This window comes from Poecilia reticulata, linkage group LG3 (assembly GCF_000633615.1).
Source record: "Poecilia reticulata strain Guanapo linkage group LG3, Guppy_female_1.0+MT, whole genome shotgun sequence".
Classification (NCBI taxonomy): Eukaryota; Metazoa; Chordata; class Actinopteri; order Cyprinodontiformes; family Poeciliidae; genus Poecilia; species Poecilia reticulata.
Window position 1 is genome coordinate 26,223,364 of NC_024333.1, and position 17,006 is coordinate 26,240,369.

General features: G+C 39.6%; 1 protein-coding gene across 2 annotated transcripts in view; it reads right to left on the minus strand.

The window, feature by feature from the left end:
* Window positions 1-15,775, minus strand: part of thsd4 (thrombospondin type 1 domain containing 4) — a 45,658-nt gene extending 29,883 nt beyond the window's left edge. Inside the window, exons 1-8 of one of the 2 annotated variants that reach the window (XM_008405527.2) lie at window positions 15,492-15,775; window positions 15,034-15,394; window positions 14,891-14,945; window positions 14,299-14,365; window positions 10,458-10,777; window positions 9,095-9,515; window positions 8,307-8,409; window positions 6,902-7,038 (exon numbers count right to left, since the gene is read on the minus strand). In XM_008405527.2, the coding sequence (XP_008403749.1) occupies window positions 6,902-7,038; window positions 8,307-8,409; window positions 9,095-9,515; window positions 10,458-10,777; window positions 14,299-14,365; window positions 14,891-14,919 (1,077 nt within the window). In that variant the 5' untranslated portion in view covers window positions 14,920-14,945; window positions 15,034-15,394; window positions 15,492-15,775. Of the gene's footprint in view, window positions 1-6,901; window positions 7,039-8,306; window positions 8,410-9,094; window positions 9,516-10,457; window positions 10,778-14,298; window positions 14,366-14,511; window positions 14,567-14,654; window positions 14,728-14,890; window positions 14,946-15,033; window positions 15,395-15,491 lie in introns of those variants that run through there. The other variant, XM_008405528.1, reaches the window with a different exon arrangement.
* Between the last annotated feature and the right edge of the window lie 1,231 nt (window positions 15,776-17,006).

Genomic DNA, 17,006 nt, shown 5'->3' on the forward strand with positions numbered 1-17,006 from the left:
TGCTGATTAGGATTTTAGCCACATGCAAAATACACTGATTCATGACACTGCAAAAATAGTAACTTTCTCACATTTATTCAGAGTATTTCATGATGATCTCAAGCAAATGAAATAACAGTAAAGCTTTTATAACCAAGCCAAAAACTGCTTGATAAAAAGAGTTAGAGATACCATCACTGTCAAATTTTAGGAAAATACAAACTGTTACACTTTAATAMATTTAGTTGTGTGTTATAATGTGTTATCTAATCTTTAAAATTTTGAATAATACTGCTCCTTCGCCACTGAAAAACTTTGTCCAGCTCTGCTCTGAGCAGACAACCAGGAGCTCCAATTCCATGAGGTGTAACGACTGCAGAAAACCCAAACGTAGCTCAGCATTTGCAGAGACAGCTTTCTCATTTAAAGGGATTAAAGAATGGAACAAACTCCCACAAAGTCTTAGACTTTCTGCTGACCTGAAGGACTTTTCACTTAATGCTAGGAAAGCATTATTAGAAAACAAGCAGTGTCAGCACTAAAAATTTAWACTGTAATTTAAGGCATTTGATTCTGTCTAATTGTGGTAATTTTGTACAATGATTGTAGACAAGGTATGTGTGGACATTAAATGTATTTTTTATGATTTTAGACTGTCGTATTAACCCACCTTCTAAAGGACTACAAATAGAAAACTGATTAAGTTAATTTGGTGCAAAACATCTTATTTTAATATGAATATTTTTGCACATTGTCCCAGCAAAACTAACTAAACAAAAAAACAAASTAAARAACTAAGGTGCCTTAGACAGAAGTGAAAGAAAGAAATCTGAGTCTAATTTACTGCCCTCAGAACCACATTTGGCAGACATTTATTTCAGGGCCACATCTTTATTTCTAAATTTAATTTTAACTATCCATTGGCACRACTTTTTGAAGCAGATGCATGACATTTTACCTTGCTATGTTGCTTTATTGTCTTAATAGTTTTGGGTTGTTAAATGCTCACCTGGTAGCGTGCATTGCAAATTAGCTAAGGCTATGAATTTTAAAAGTGTTCTGCTTTTGATTACTTAACACTTGTCACTATGCAAATAAACAATAAAAAAGAAAGACATATGTTGCTGGCAACCTAACTAAACCTCATACCGAATGCATCTTAAGGAATGATTTTGACTGATGGATCTTTCCACGCACCCATCCATCCATCCATCCATCCATTTTCTTGCACCCTTTTTCCCTCAGTGGGGTCGGGAGGGGTGCTGGTGCCCATCTCCAGCCAACGTTTCGGGCGAGAGGCGGGGTACACCCTGGACAGGTCGCCAGTCTGTCGCAGGGCAACACAGAGACACACAGGACACACAACCATGCACACACACACTCACACCTAGGGGCAATTTGGAGAGGCCAATTAACCTGACAGTCATGTTTTTGGACTGTGGGAGGAAACCGGAGTACCCGGAGAAAACCCACGCATGCACAGGGAGAACATGCAAACTCCATGCAGAAAGACCCCAGGCTGGGAATCGAACCCAGAACCTTCTTGCTGCAAGGCAACAGCTCTACCAACTGCGCCACTGTGCAGCCCCTTTCCACGCACCAAGTTCTTAATTTGTTTTTATAGATTTTAAACTGGCTTCATGTCAGGTGATTGATCGGACCTCTCTTGTGTAATTGGCTGCATGGTTGGGATAACCATGTTTAGTTTAYAGCTTCTAATTAAGACTGTCCCAGGACATTTTTCAGTTAATCCTTCCTCTGGTTATACGAGGTCTACCCTTACCTTATGCTGAATATGCAGCATCCCAAATTATGATGTTCTAACCTCCAAACTTCACTGTTGGTATACTGCTTTACCAGTGTCGATTCTCCTCCAAACATTGTGTGTGCAATGACTTTTATAGAGTTCAACTTCAGCAACAAGGCATTTCAAAGTGCTTTACATCATAGAAAAAAAAATACAGTCATAGAACACAGTCAACAACATTACATTTTGCTGTCATTAMACATCAGATTAATCAATAATCAATTATTGATTAATCTGATGTGGAACCCAATGCTGGAGTCCACATCAGATCTGCTGATGTGGAATCCAGGAGATAGTTTTTCAATTAAAAAAACTTTCTCTATTAATTTCAACTCCGRTTACTAAGTATCTTTCTGTGTGTGGCATTTGGATCTTGRRCAACTYTTCTGATCAATCTTTGGCTCATTTGAACACTCAGCTGTTTCAAAATGTCTGTAGCCAATGCCATCATGTTCTCTAGCAATGAGATTGCAAACACTTCTAAATATTTCTTAGGTTTCACCAACTATKACATGTTAGTTTGGTAATCTGAGATCACAGATTAATCCATTTGATGGTAATTTGCATTAATTGGGAGCCAGATTGCTTTATATGAAAGATCGATTTTCAGTTTGTTGGTTTGCTATGTCTTTTGGGTCTCATTTATTAATGAATTCAATTCCTATTTGTATTCATTAGCCCTTATTACACAAAGCATAATATAGGTACTAATTAGTTTCAAATTATTTGTAAGTGTGAGATACTTGGGTTCTTCTGACACCTGTACATCTAATATCAATAGCCTCATTGGAAATGCGGCTATAACCCACATGAGAATACAACCCACAACTACATTTTGGATCACATGGAAACATGTGCAAGAATCATAATGCATGCATTGAAATAGACAGACCGCTGACATTCCAAACAAACTGATGAGGCAAAAGAAAAAAAATCTCCACAGCCTATTAACAGCGACTCAACAAGCTAATTAGTGGCAAGAGTCAAGTGCCTGAAAASAACCGCCGTCAACACTGTACTAAATGTACAACCACATCTGTAAAGAATGTTCTTATAAATTACTGTGGAGGTTACTGCTTACCGTATTTTCCGCACTATAAGGCACACCTAAAAACCTTCAATTTCCTCAAAAGCCGACAGTGCGCCTTATACTACGGTGTGCCTTATATATGGACCAATATTGAGCCACAACAAGTCTAGCAACTATGGTAAGCAGCCGCCGACTTCATTCAACTATCCCAGCATGCGCGGTGCATGCTGGGATGCACCACGCATCCCAGCATGCACCTACTGGTTCCAGTAGGAAGTTCCAAAGGACCAGTGTCGTCCTTGGCATCATTAATAAATCATGGTCAGCAAATCTTGGTTTGAGTATGAGTTTAGGAATGCGTAATAGTTGTTTTTTGCATTTTGATAAATACCAAAGGAAGGAAAAATTACAATATCACAATCTCCACTGCATGTTTAAATGGAATTAAAATATATTACATTTGAATTATATACATAGTTTAATTTATATTGTATGAATGATGCAAAAAACAGGATTCTRGCTAGTTTGACTATTTAACCATGTCCTTGACTGGTTTTTTGATACATTATTTTTAGATTTCTAAAGTCCAGTTAACTACAGCATATAGCGTGAGAAAATGCTAAAAGTTTTTTTTTTTTTAAAGTTATTATAAATTCAGTATCTTTATGGGAATTCAGTGCAGTAACAATGTGGAACCAAACTTGAGGAACATCAATGGAGATCTCATCAATTGTACATGCATTGCTCTTTCTCAGCCAGAAGGAGGCCCAACTCACAAGGTTAAACACTCTTCTATCCCCCAAAGAAAGACTTTATGAGCTGGAAAAGAGACCAGCAGAGGTGTGTGGGTGGAAAACAAGTGTCTGACCCACAGAGATGGAATATCTGAGCCTGCTGGAGAAGGACAGGTCACACTGAAACCGAGAGTATTAATAAAGGGTCAATATCAGCTAATAAAGTTGAAGCCAAAAGGAGAGATWAATTTTTTATCTCCAACACATCTTAACATCATCTTGTCCCAGTCGTTCTTCAACTATAGTTTGCAACAAAAGCATCATCAAAGGTTTCAATATCTCTAACTTTATGATGCAAGTGGATTCAGCYCTAAAGTAGAAGCTGATCTATCATRGTGTATCCAGAGAATGATGGCTTCTGCACAAAGCAAAGAATCAAACACCTCATCAGTGAAAAGGAGGGCTTAATGCATCATTTTACTCAGTAGGTCATATAGAAACAAAATGTAACATCGGAATTTCACAGAAAATCTAAACCAGTGGAGTTAAGTGAGTTTCTGTGTCTTTCCACACTGCAATCTGTTGCCAATACTGATGCAATCAGTTTTTTTTACAAGGCAGTTTAATGGCACTGTTACAGAACACTAAATTCTTTGTAGTGTGACTCGCAGCTGCTGAAAGTAAGTCTGTAGCAGTCTAAATGATGTCTGGCACTAGATAATTGAGACGTTATWTATATAAAAAAATTTACAGTTCTGAAAAAACATTAATTATCTGATAATTAATGTTTTAATTAATTATATGTGTGCAGAAATCAAATCTAATAATAGCTCTGGTGGGACTTCTGGAAAATATAACAGCACTTCTGCTTCTTTAAAAAGTGTGAATAATATTGAAAAAAAAAGTATCCAGAAACTTTAATACTGGGACTCAAATTACTTTCAAGTTATTTACATGATGTTTGCTTTTGCCACCGTCAAAAAATGCATAMAGGTGACTCCAAATTAATTTGTTGAGGATTAAATAGAAAACATGAAAAGAGTAACTGAACATGGTTAAAACAAATTTATATTAAGAAGCCATGTTTTGTTCAACTATTCATTATTTTTGGCATTAAAGGGGTTTATTGTTAATAATCCACAAAGAGARCTGCACAAATATAAAGTGGAATTGGAAAGAAAAGGAAACGTGATTTTTAAACATGTAGGATGCATTTGTATCCCACAGCAACTTAATACTTAATACTTTGTAGAAATTATTTTCCCTCCAATTACAGCTGCAGGTTTTCTTCAAGCTTTGCACAACATTTATATTTTTACCAATTGTTCTCTGCCAAATAGCTTAAGCTCAGTCTGGCTGGATGGAGAATATCTGAAAATCTATTTTAATGTTTTGCCTCATTAACTGGCCAGTTAGTGATTTCTTTGAGGTTTAAGCTGCTGATTCCAGTTTGGACAAGTTCCAATATTTATTGTATGAGTACGACACAAAATCATTTTGCTCATTTGTAACAATTTAACAATTAAACATAACGAATGCTAAACAAGAACATGTGAAGCAGGTGTCTTGGTAGAAGTTTTCAAAATGAGGAGATTGAAACCTTTTTTTTTCTCTCCAATCTTCATGTGACTGTATGAAACCCAAAGCAAAGTGCAGCAAGCACCTCAGTCAGATTAGTTGGAAAGATCATTTGTTCCAAAGCAACCTGACTGGATTTGCCACTTCATGTCCACTGACATAAACRCATGACCATCTGCAGTGTGTAATGACGGASAGTCTTGTGAGCCAGCAGCTGGGGCTTATCATGGCAAATATTAAGCTATCTCCAACAGTGTGTGCCAGTCAGGCTGTTTATCAAAGCACTCATCCCTCTTTCAACAAGTCTGCCTGCCCACCTCAGCAGAGAATGCACAAAACAGATGCAGCTGTCAAAGAAGAGAAGCGAAGCGAGGTTCTGGTTGTTTGATTAGTTTGGGGCTGAGCTGCTCTCTGGATCCTGGGAAACTTGCCAGTCAGACAGGAAAACTATCACTGAGATCTCAGCATACCAAGAGAATAGATGTGTACTTATTCATCTTCACTGGCAAATAAAAACACAACTAAATCAATYCTGAAAATCGTTACATATATCATTGTGATATAGAGATAATAAGAGACCATTAATACTTGAAAGCAGCACTATGAATAGAAAGATTGATGGTAAGTTCAGCCATCATATGAGATTTCCTGTTATTTCATCATTCCTTCCCAAACTGTACTGAGCTGGAAATCCATAACTGAGCATGCAATAGTCCAGGGAAGACCACTTTTTAACTCCAGGGGGGTCAAACATCACCAGCAGTAAAGTGTGTGTGGTCAGCGATCGCCCTTTAAAAATACAAACACACGTCTCATATTCACTCACTTGGCTTTATAGGGGAAGTCAAAAATGGGTGAGAGCTCTACAATAAAGAGACCTTTCTTTCACTATTCGTCTGAGACATTCAGAATGGTGTCAGTTCCTCGGTGTGAGCTTTTCCAATATACAGGCATACAGTAAAAGTACTAATGCCAATTCAACTTAATCCTGTTTTGTATATATTTTTTGTATTTTTTGTATATATGTAAATATTTTTTTCTTCCAAAACCAACTTTTGCAAGAAAAAGTTAGGATCGTGATTTTTTTGAAAAGGACCTATGAGCTTTGGACTCATACCAAAAAAATGTCCCAACTTCTTGACTCAAACTAATAATTTTCTGTTTTGTCCCAATTATTCACAAAAAAAATCAACTCAGTCCCTGTGAAGAAGCAGCAGCAAAACATGTTTTATAGTGGTGGAAAAGTGATTAAATCCAAACCCAGAGATTAAAGACCTCACTAGCCMGATATAATCTTAATGCTGCAGTGATTAAYRATGGATTACAATGCATGAGAAGCACAGAGTCCAGAGCAAGGTCAGCGTTGTGATCAGACGGCACTTAGCTGCTTCTTTCGCACATTTCTGACTTTAAAACCCTGATTAGAAGTACAGGGAAGTAAATCCAGCACAAAACATGAAAAGCAGCCAGAAATGCCACTGACCTTCACTGGCAACAGCACAAAGAGCGAGCCTACKTTTACGCTGTGCTGCCCTCTCCTGTTCACAGCCATCATTACACTCCAAAGTATCAATTTTTCTTGTTTATTAATCAGAAAGAATTATTCCAAGAAAGAAGAAGCACCAACAACATAAAAGAGTCTGCATGAAAATACCAGGCAGGATAATGATGGCTACTATTAGGTACATGCACTGCAACGATCGTCCACGAGAAACAGAACATTTCTGTGCTTCAAGGGAACAGCTCATCAGGTCACAGCTGAAGATCGCTTACCGCGCACTGTCCCGCCACACACAGATTTGTTTCATTTTGTCCGCACGGCGTGCCATCAATCACTCTGTCTGACTGTCGCACGTAGAATCTGAACCCAGTGGCCCGGCAGTTTAGCTCACAATGCTGGCCCCCAGGAACTGAGAGAGAGAAGATCAAAAAGAGTGAGACATTTAGATATTTTGAGAACATGATAGTTTCACACAATGGATTAGCAAAAGAAAACAGTGTCAGAGTATACAAGACAATGACAGACTTGACGTATCATTGATAAAAACAAGGTAATTCATTTAGTCTGTTAACATGTGAGTTTGATAAAAAATCCAATGGTTTCTAACAGGGAAACAGAACACACAAAAGAATGTTTTACAGTATCTCCATGGACAAACTTGTTTTACATTTTGTCAGGTTAAAACCAGAATCTTTAACAAGTTTTATTGGGATTTTGTGTGATAATCACCATAATTAGTAGGAGTAAATGCATAGAGGAAGATGGCAAGAGGATATATAGATATATTTATTTCAAATAAAGGTCTGAAAAGTGTGGCATGTATTTGTATCCTCCTTTACTCAGATCGTCTTAATGACATTTTACTCAACACCTTTAGAAGTAACATAATTAATAAACTCCACTTGTATGTGATTTGATTTCAGTAAAAAATTGAAAAACAGTAGTGAACAAACATCAATATTAGGACCAAGTGACTCCACAGAAAGGTCAAAGATAAAATTGTGGAGAAGTTTAAAGCAGCATCGGGGGATTAAAAATACCACAAGGTTTGAACAAATCAGACTACCATCCTACCCGTCATCTGAAAACGGAAAAGCCGTCCACCTTCACTGACAGCATAGATCACAGAAATGGTAAATGGCCTGCACTTGTATAGCGCTTTATCAAGTCCAGAGGACTCCAAAGCACTTCCCGCTACAGTCAGTCATTCACCCATTCATGTACACACTAATGGTGGCAAGCTACTGGATAGTAATAAAGGGCAGTCTGACAGAAACAAGGCTGCCAGGAACCAACGCCACCACCACCAGGCCCTCTGGCCACCACCAGCAGGCAAAGTGGATGAAGTGTCCACAACAACAGAGGCAGAAGGAGCGGGGATTGAGAGGAGCTCCAGGGATTCACAGCTGTATCAATCTCACTGACTTTTCCTTTAGACCAAACACATCACCCGCCTTGCCTGCTGGTGGTGCTCGCCAACTGAATGGCAGTTTGCTCTAGGGTAGGTGTGGCTAAAATGTAGCTTCACACCATTAGTGTGAATGTGAGTATGAATGACTAAATGTATTGTAAAGCACTTAGAAGTTCTTGCAAATCATCAGGTCCTACACAAGTTTCAATTTACCATTTACCACAAATTGTATACTGGGCAGAAATACTTATAATCATGAAGCCTACCTTCATTAAAAGGTTCCCATTTATAGAGTCTGCCCATGAATGGCTGGCTGTTGTAGGAAGAACACTGAACCGCTCTGATGCCTTTGCTGGATGGAGGACAATCCTGAGAGGAACAAGAGAAAGTGTGAACAAGCATTCATTTTTCCGTAAACATGTAAAACCATCAGTAACAACTGCTGGCTCTTATTGTCATGTTCTGACAAATGGCTGGAGTCCACAGTCGTGTTRGTGAAACTAGATCTCACTGAAGTCTGAACAAATTTCTATTCAGCTTTTTCTCTCATTTAACAGGAGGAAAATATAAACCTGGACATTGCCCACTAATTTAAATGCAAAAAAAGTGTTGTGGCTGACTGAAAATTGGTTTTCATAGATTGCTGCTTCATCTTTTCTCACATGTTTCAATTTTACTCTGAAGATTAATAATAAACAATTCCTGACATTCTCAAAATGTTGGGCTTGTTGGTCTTGCCTGCACCATAAAACTTTGATTACAGGTGTTCTGAATACAGATATCTACTACTACTAGATGAATAACTTATTTTTTCTTGATTTATTGACATATTTGAGAACACAAGGCTGCCTGGTCGCACAGGTTTTAGCACTGTTGACTTGCAGAGGAGAAGTTTGTGGGTCGTATGACTTTCTGTGTAAAGTTTGCATGTTCTAATCATGTATCCGTTTTTTGTTTTTTTTCTGGATAGTCTGGCTTCTTCACACAGTTCAAAAACATGATTTTGTTCAATTAAAACCTAACCCTACTATTGTGGGAGTCCAGACATGCATACATTACTGTTGCAGATCCTGTAGTGAGCATGCTCCCCTGTACAGAAGGATGAAGGCAGTGGGTTGTAAGGTCTCTCTTTGTGCAGCTGGTGGCTGGAGGTGTGACTCCCAGTCTGGACCTCAGCCTGGTTAGAGGATGCAGGCTGGTAAAGGGAAGCCCAGACTTGGTTATTCCTGGGATGTTGAGTCCTGGGATGCACATATGGCCTGGTAAAGCGATGGAGGTTGTTGGAGGCATCCAGTTTGGGTGATCTGAGGTCGGTGTGCCTTCCAGGAAAGGCCTGGAGGGAGTTAGCAGCAGGGGAGCGTTTTTGTCTGTGGAGGCGAGGGGAAGCTGAGCCTCTGCCTGAATCCACTAACAGTGGAGCCACATGAGGTGCTCGTCCATAGCCATACCTCCCTGGGACAATGTGGGTGACCTTCCTGGAAATATAAATGTAGATTATGATGTATTTATCCCAAAATGAACACAATTTATCGAAAAAATAAGATTTAGTGAAGAATTATTAATTGCTTTTAAAAACCACCAGAAAAATGTCAACATGCTTTTTCTTAAACAACTCCTGCAGTTGTCAGCATCATTTGCTTAAAGGCAAGCCTGACAGGAAGGAGGCCACCAAGCTGCCAAACACAGGCTAAACCTTTCACGGTAACTACAAAAGACTGGCTTTCCACTGGAAGGCAGTCAGATGACCCACAGCGACGGCTCCAGAGAGTCACTTTTACACCAGGCTGCTCAGCATGCAGCACACATCTCAACAAATACATGAGCTTTATAAAACCAAGGGTACTAAATGTTCCTGACATTTCAGTCAGCTTGTCTTTAGTCGAGGCAACACAGAAGATAAATTAAAAAATCTTAAGTAGTTGATATTTCATATGCTCATAAATTTAGGACAGATGCGTAATACATAAGAAACTTCTGTGGGCAAATTAATCTACCTGAGCTGAGATCTTTGCAGCTCCTCCAGGACAACCATAAGTCACTTGTAGAGGATTTATCAGCTTCTCTTATTAATGCTCTACTTGCTCCACTTCATCTCAGGTGAATGGACATGTCTTAATAATTTTAATTTTGTCATCTTCCATTTTCAGATGATTAAATGAACTGTGCTCCATGAAATTATCACTTTAATTTGCCCTTAGTTGTCTTTAATGTACATCTCTGTTTGCGTACCATGTCCTGTATACAGTGTCCCAGGACAGGTTTCCTGCGGAGCTAAGTGAAGTAAGAGCATCACATCCTTAAAATGCCATCCAGTTCTATAGAAGCCTGCTAATCACCCATTCATTTAAGATAACAGTGTGGCAGCAGGGAAGACGTAAAATAGTTTATGGAAAAAAGTGATCTCACTGTTTTCTTACCTGCGTTCTCCTGGCCTGCTCTGCTTCTCCCTTCTCAGCTCTCCCCTGCTGCTGCTGTTGTTGAAGGCTCTGACACCACTGTGGCGTGGAGCAGCAGCAGGCTTCAAAGCTGAAATGACATGGCCTGGCTGCTGGGGCTGAACGGCAACTCCTCTGGAGGGGTATTGAGTGTACACAGGCAGACAGGGCCTCGTCTGTTCTTGTACCCCTTTCCCACATGTCCGGGAGCAGGTTGACCAGGCGCCCCAGGTGCCCCAGGCTCCCTGAATTTCCCYGTACTCTGCCCTGAACTCCTGTTGAGACTCTGTCCTCTGAGGCACCTGTATGGACGCAACAGAGCTTATATTAGATAAGCAGCTAAGTGCAAAAAAGTGGGACAGGACCTTTAGATGTGAAAGCCAAGTACTCATGGGAAGCATTCATCAACAAGACTTTAATCTCTGCAGATCTTGGTTTGGAAAAACGCTCAAGTCAGTGACCTCATCTCCTCACAATGAATATCCTGATCCGCCACCTCTCTGCCCCTGTACATGAAGCAGACCTCTGTTCAGTGTAATAAAACCCTCATCTGGCTGGTTAGCCAGCATCTATTAGTAGCCTATCCCTGATTGGCTACCTGAATTACTCBCTGTTGACTCTACTTTTCTGTGCAACTGCGCCAGGGACGTTTTAGCWGCGATCAGTGAGCTCACTGTTTGAGGAACAGCGTGCCAAACCGGCATTATGTATGGAAATCCTACWTTTTGAGGAGCACTTTGTCTCTATTCAYRTCACCCTCTCTGGGCAAACACATGGCTGCAGTAAAAACTTAGCGACCGCCGAGTTTTATCGGATRAAAAGAGAATACAGGAGCGGCAGGGGGAGTTGGCAGAAAGCTCCTCAGATGTCAATCAGCCTGGGTAAGCTATTCAGCAAGAMCTCAGAACTCCCCGCCCCTGGCTCCTTTACTGCTTCAACTCAATGCCACTGTCATCTCTGGGTCAGCATCGGGTCACGCAGCTGGACTCCAAGTGGAAGCACGTGAAGTCAACTTCGCACAAACTGCCCTCCAACTTTTAACTGAAGGGACTGTAGAYGTGTCACTGAGCTTCACGCACGAGCTTCTTCCATGGGGTTTCTGTTCCTGCAGGGTTCAAGAGGTGGCTGTCTGACAGCTGACGCCTGCCTTCTCTGTGTCATTTGGATGCACTCACTACTTCTCAGAAGTTCACAGATTATGAGCAAAATGAGCTTCTCTCAGGAGGTAATCTGTYTATCTGGCTTCTTAGAGTAAAGGGTGTTTGARTAATTGTCGAACAGACTCAGTTYGAATGGGGACCAAAACTGCAACATTTGTCACATTTTCAGCTGGTTCGGTTCACTTTCACACTGTGCCAATCGATCCAAACACCTTTGAGCAACCTGTTCTCCGCAGTGCCTGTGGTGGCGCTGGACCAAGAATTACTGAAGGAGTTACACAAAAATATCTGAAAAAGACACTGATTTCAACTACCTTCTTCACAAAATGTGCACAAAATGCGAACAAAAGTGAAGGGGCAGCAGATTTTAGCAGTTGTAAAATGTCTCTTTTGTCCTTTGTGAAAGTCCACAATCCATTTCTCCAGATAGCACTAGACTTGTCCGTTTGTTTTTACCCAGAATGCCCTACTCTATGACGGACCCCTTGCTTGCAYAGACATGCTTGCTTGCATGTTATTTTCACATCGGGAAATTTCGCGCCTGCGCACAACGCTGGAGGGAAAATATTATTTTACATGGTAGAACAATTCTGTTAACTAAATAAAACCTGGAGATGTATGTATTCTTAATTTGGTCATCTGTGCCCAAACAAAGGGAAAAAATAACGGAGAAAAGACGTTAAARAACAACTCAAAACCATTTTTTTCTCACTCTGTGTCGGCTACTACACGCATAATCGTTGCCACGGCAACTGACAATAACTCCACATCGGGATTCAACATCAAAAACATTCAAAGATTTCACACACACAAAAACAGAACATTCAGTCCGTCACAGTGTCATGTGTTTAGGCTTGCTGATTATTTTGTAATTATTTATAAGTGACCGCTGTAGTAGATTAGCTACGGCTGCTATTAGCAAATCTAACGTTTCAGTGGGTTGATTAGCTAATTTAAACACTTGTTCAGACTCTAGTGGTGATCTACCAGATCGAGTTGGTGTGTAAGTCGTCATATTCTGTTTTAAGTGAACCGAAACACACCGAATTTCACATCACATTTACATGTTACGGTTGTCAAAGTCAAGCAAGGATAACTGAACTACTTCCCCCTTCCTTGCTATTTTTTTCTTAATTAAAACGTTTTCCTGACCTTGTTATCTAGTTGTCGTAGTGTTGACAATTAGTTGAAAAACACTGCATCTCTTTTTCTTTTATATATCAAGCTTATATTTAAGATTTAGCACGTTATATTGATAATAACTTTGCTAAACCAGTCGTGGTCAACGTCAGCCAGCAGCATTTTCGCCTTACAGCAGGTCGATGGGGGCGGGATCTTGCCTGCGTGACGTCAGCTGCAAGGRGTCCATAGTTTGTGTCCTACTTTTAGTCTCCAGTGGTCCGTGTATATTCAGGCAGTTCATTTTTTCGAACGAAAAAAAAAAACGAAAAAACAATACGGAATACWTTACAAATGCKTATTTGGTTTTTGTTGTTTTCTTTTGATCTTTACTGCAGTAATGTTTACCTACCAAAAGCYATGTCATGTACTGTGTRGTATGTGAGCTCAGAACTTGATTGGGACTCCATTTGCACGTGGYATGGATGCAATTRGCATGTGATACATGTTAAAAAGATCCAGGTTGCTCTACTAGCTGATCTGAACCGGCTGYGTTGCCTCTAATCTTCTTTTTTGACAATACCCTATAAATTCTCTGAGAGGTTTAGATCACCCAGGTTTGTGGGCCAAACAAGCTCAGTGATACTATAATTATTACACCAGGTATTGGTATTATTGGCAGTGAGGGCAGGCATCACGTCATTCTGGAAAATGAAATCAGCATCTCCATAAAGCTTGTCAGCAGAGTGAACCATAAAATACAGTATAATTTCTTGATAGACGACTATACCGACCTTAGATTTGAGAAAACATGGAGCATTGATACTACCAGACWACATGTCTCCCAACATCGTCATTGAACTCTACACTAGAAGACTTTAACTCTGGGAGGTCGGTGTCCACATAGATAAATACATGCAAGTGATTTTCTTCTAAAGACAGGACTTTAGAACATTAAGTAAAAGATAATTGATTTTTCTTCTTGGCCCACATGATACAGTTCTGGTTGCTTTTGGTTTTTCCACTCAAACGCTTGGATACAGTACACTGTGATCAAGCAGCTTCTATAGCAATGACCTTCTCTGGCTCAGCCCCATTGTGGAGAGTGTCAGTGACTCTCTGCTGGACCMCTGTCAGGTCAACAGTCTTCCAAATTAATGTGGAGGCAATGAGAAATGACCGTCACATTTCTGTATTAAAAAATCCTTTTCAGTTGAGGTTATGAAATATCATATTTTCCAGAAAATAAGTCACACGTTTTTCATCACTTGATTGTTCTGGAACTTACAGTCCTATCCAACATATACATATTTTTTTGACTTATGACTTATGTGTCTTATAYTCTGGAGTGACTTATAGTCCGGAAAATACGGTATTSAAACCRTCAARCTAAGGAAAAGTTCACAAATTTCACCAACTGGGCAATATTCAGTAAACTCCAAGTCTAACGAAGTATGAAMATTTTTTGAATTTAATTACTGACATAAATTTCTGGTCAAAGGCTACTCTATTTTATTGATTTGTAATATGCAAATATCGCTCACCTTCCTGTGATCTGCTGTTTGTTGACTGTCCAGGAGTTGYGACCAAAGCAGCAGCTGAACAGATAGTCTGCAAGCAACAGGGAGAAATGATTATTGTTCAAAATTACAGTTTTACACAAAGGTACCAGATTTTAAACTGTAATTCCGTTTATATTGTGTTGCTGAATTAATATGAAGGACCAAAAGAAAACTCAAAGCAAACTGGTAAATTACCTGATGGTCCAAATCCWGACATCTAGCATGGCGACTCGTTCCACAGCGTTGGACACTATGAGTGCAAAACGAAGATAATGGTGCCTTCTAATTCACTTTTTTGATATGGAAAATAAAAGCCTTTAAAATGTATTTAGTCTCACCAATTGTCCACTTCTTGACTTTTCTTTTATGTTCTCAACAAGAATCATTCAGCTTGAACACCCACAGATAGTGNCAGCTGAACAGATAGTCTGCAAGCAACAGGGAGAAATGATTATTGTTCAAAATGATAGTTTTACACAAAGGTACCAGATTTTAAACTGTAATTCCGTTTATATTGTGTTGCTGAATTAATATGAAGGACCAAAAGAAAACTCAAAGCAAACTGGTAAATTACCTGATGGTCCAAATCCAGACATCTAGCATGGCGACTCGTTCCACAGCGTTGGACACTATGAGTGCAAAACGAAGATAATGGTGCCTTCTAATTCACTTTTTTGATATGGAAAATAAAAGCCTTTAAAATGTATTTAGTCTCACCAATTGTCCACTTCTTGACTTTTCTTTTATGTTCTCAACAAGAATCATTCAGCTTGAACACCCACAGATAGTGRCTCTGGCAGAAACCGTTAAAGTCTTCCACCCACTTGACCATGTGAGTTGACCTCTGACCTCTTTGGTTCCTAATGAGGAAGCTCCTCTGGTGAAACCCCCCCTCACTAGCAGACAGCAGGTCTAAAATCCAGCTAGAGAAAGCCTGTCACCTCTCAACCCCACACTATTTAACTCAGTCATGATTTGCACGTTGTCCTATTTGGGTTCACTGAAGCAAAAAGGCTTTCAAACGTGTCCTGATAACAATTCAGCATGTACTGATCCCAGGGGAACAACAGCTTATTATCTGCAAACATTTAGAAAGGTGCAGATAACTGTGATTATATCAATAAAAAACACAAAATAAAGACAAAATCTAACATCTGCGTTCTTCTCACACTTACCTGCAGCTTTATGATGAAGCGTTTCTGCTTTTTATACTGGTGTATCCTCTCCAAGCGCAGGCATCCTCACAATGGAAACGTGAATTTGTGAAGAAATGCAGGGCTTCCCTCTCAATACCTGGTGCAGATCCATGTGACCCACTGAAGCCATGTTGGGAATTCTGGATCAATCAGACCATAAGCCCCRTGTGTAGCTCTTCATTGAGACTCCAGCGGTTCTGCTTTTACGCGCAAACACAGGGACTGTGACAGAGAGCTGAAAACTGACACRGCAGAAGGAAAACACCCTCTGCTGCGCCCCCTGCCTCAGCCAGCCTACTCCACTTTGTTCTTTGAGCTGTCATGTAAAAAATACGGAGGTGGGAGTCTCCTCCTGCTTTTTTCCCAGAGCGCCCGGTTGGATTTGTCTGAGCGTGAAGGAGAAGCAGAGCAGTTTAGGGTTTTCATCTGCTCAGCCACATCAACACTCTGGCACTCCTTTCGCAGGGTTAAAACAAAAGCAGCGCACACAATCAATTACTCATCGATTACTCATTTACACATGTTTGAGCCAATATCTGACAGATTGCATTAAGCGGTATTATGCTGTTTGCTGAGCCAGTCTGTCCAAYGATACTTAATTGATACCATTGCCTCGCAAAAACCTTCATACTCCTTAAACTTTTTCACATWTATGCACATTATAATCAAAACCTTTATGTATTCTGATTGGACAAACTCACAGTAGTGCATAATTGTGACCTATGAGAAAAAGTATGCTTGGTTTTTAACTGCTTGACAAGTAAAAATCTGAAAAGTGTGGTGAACATTTGTTTTCAGCCCCSAGAGTAAATCATTTCCAATATCTTTTGGGGTACGTCTCTTCCTGTTTTATACATGCATTTCCCCTGCTTTTACCTTCATCCATCTTCCCAACAATTACTCTGMTCAATAAAGATATCCCCCAGCATAATGCATCCATCACCATGGTTCCCTGTGGAATGGTGAGTTTAGAGTGATGAGCATCATTCGTTGTTTTATTATCATTATCTCATTCTATTGAAATGCTATTGCAACCATGCCTAAGTATTGCTGGAAAAATAATAATAAAAATTTTTAATTGTGTRTTATTTTCAAAATATCTGACAAAATTCARCTTTTTAAAAAACTTTCTTTAAAGAAAGGTTTTGCTTAAAATTAGCATCAGTTTGTAACTYATTGGAAAACCTGTCCCRATTAATGCTTCWAAAACTAGATTCTTTTTWAAACATGGCTATGAAACAAATTAAAAACAGCCGAGATATTATTTTCTTTTAATTCTTTATATCTCTTTGACCCAACACAATTTCTTTATTCACAAATAAAGGCATAAATCCTTTAAGCAAACTAAATATAGCAGATTAGTAATAAGTCTTTAATTTTTTTAAGCTTCCATGTGCACCGAGACATTCTTCACACACTCTGTCTGCATGCTGTCACTAGTCTTGGAGTTGTGTCAGGCTTTTGAAACTGCAGCGCGCTCGCGGTGTTGGCAGC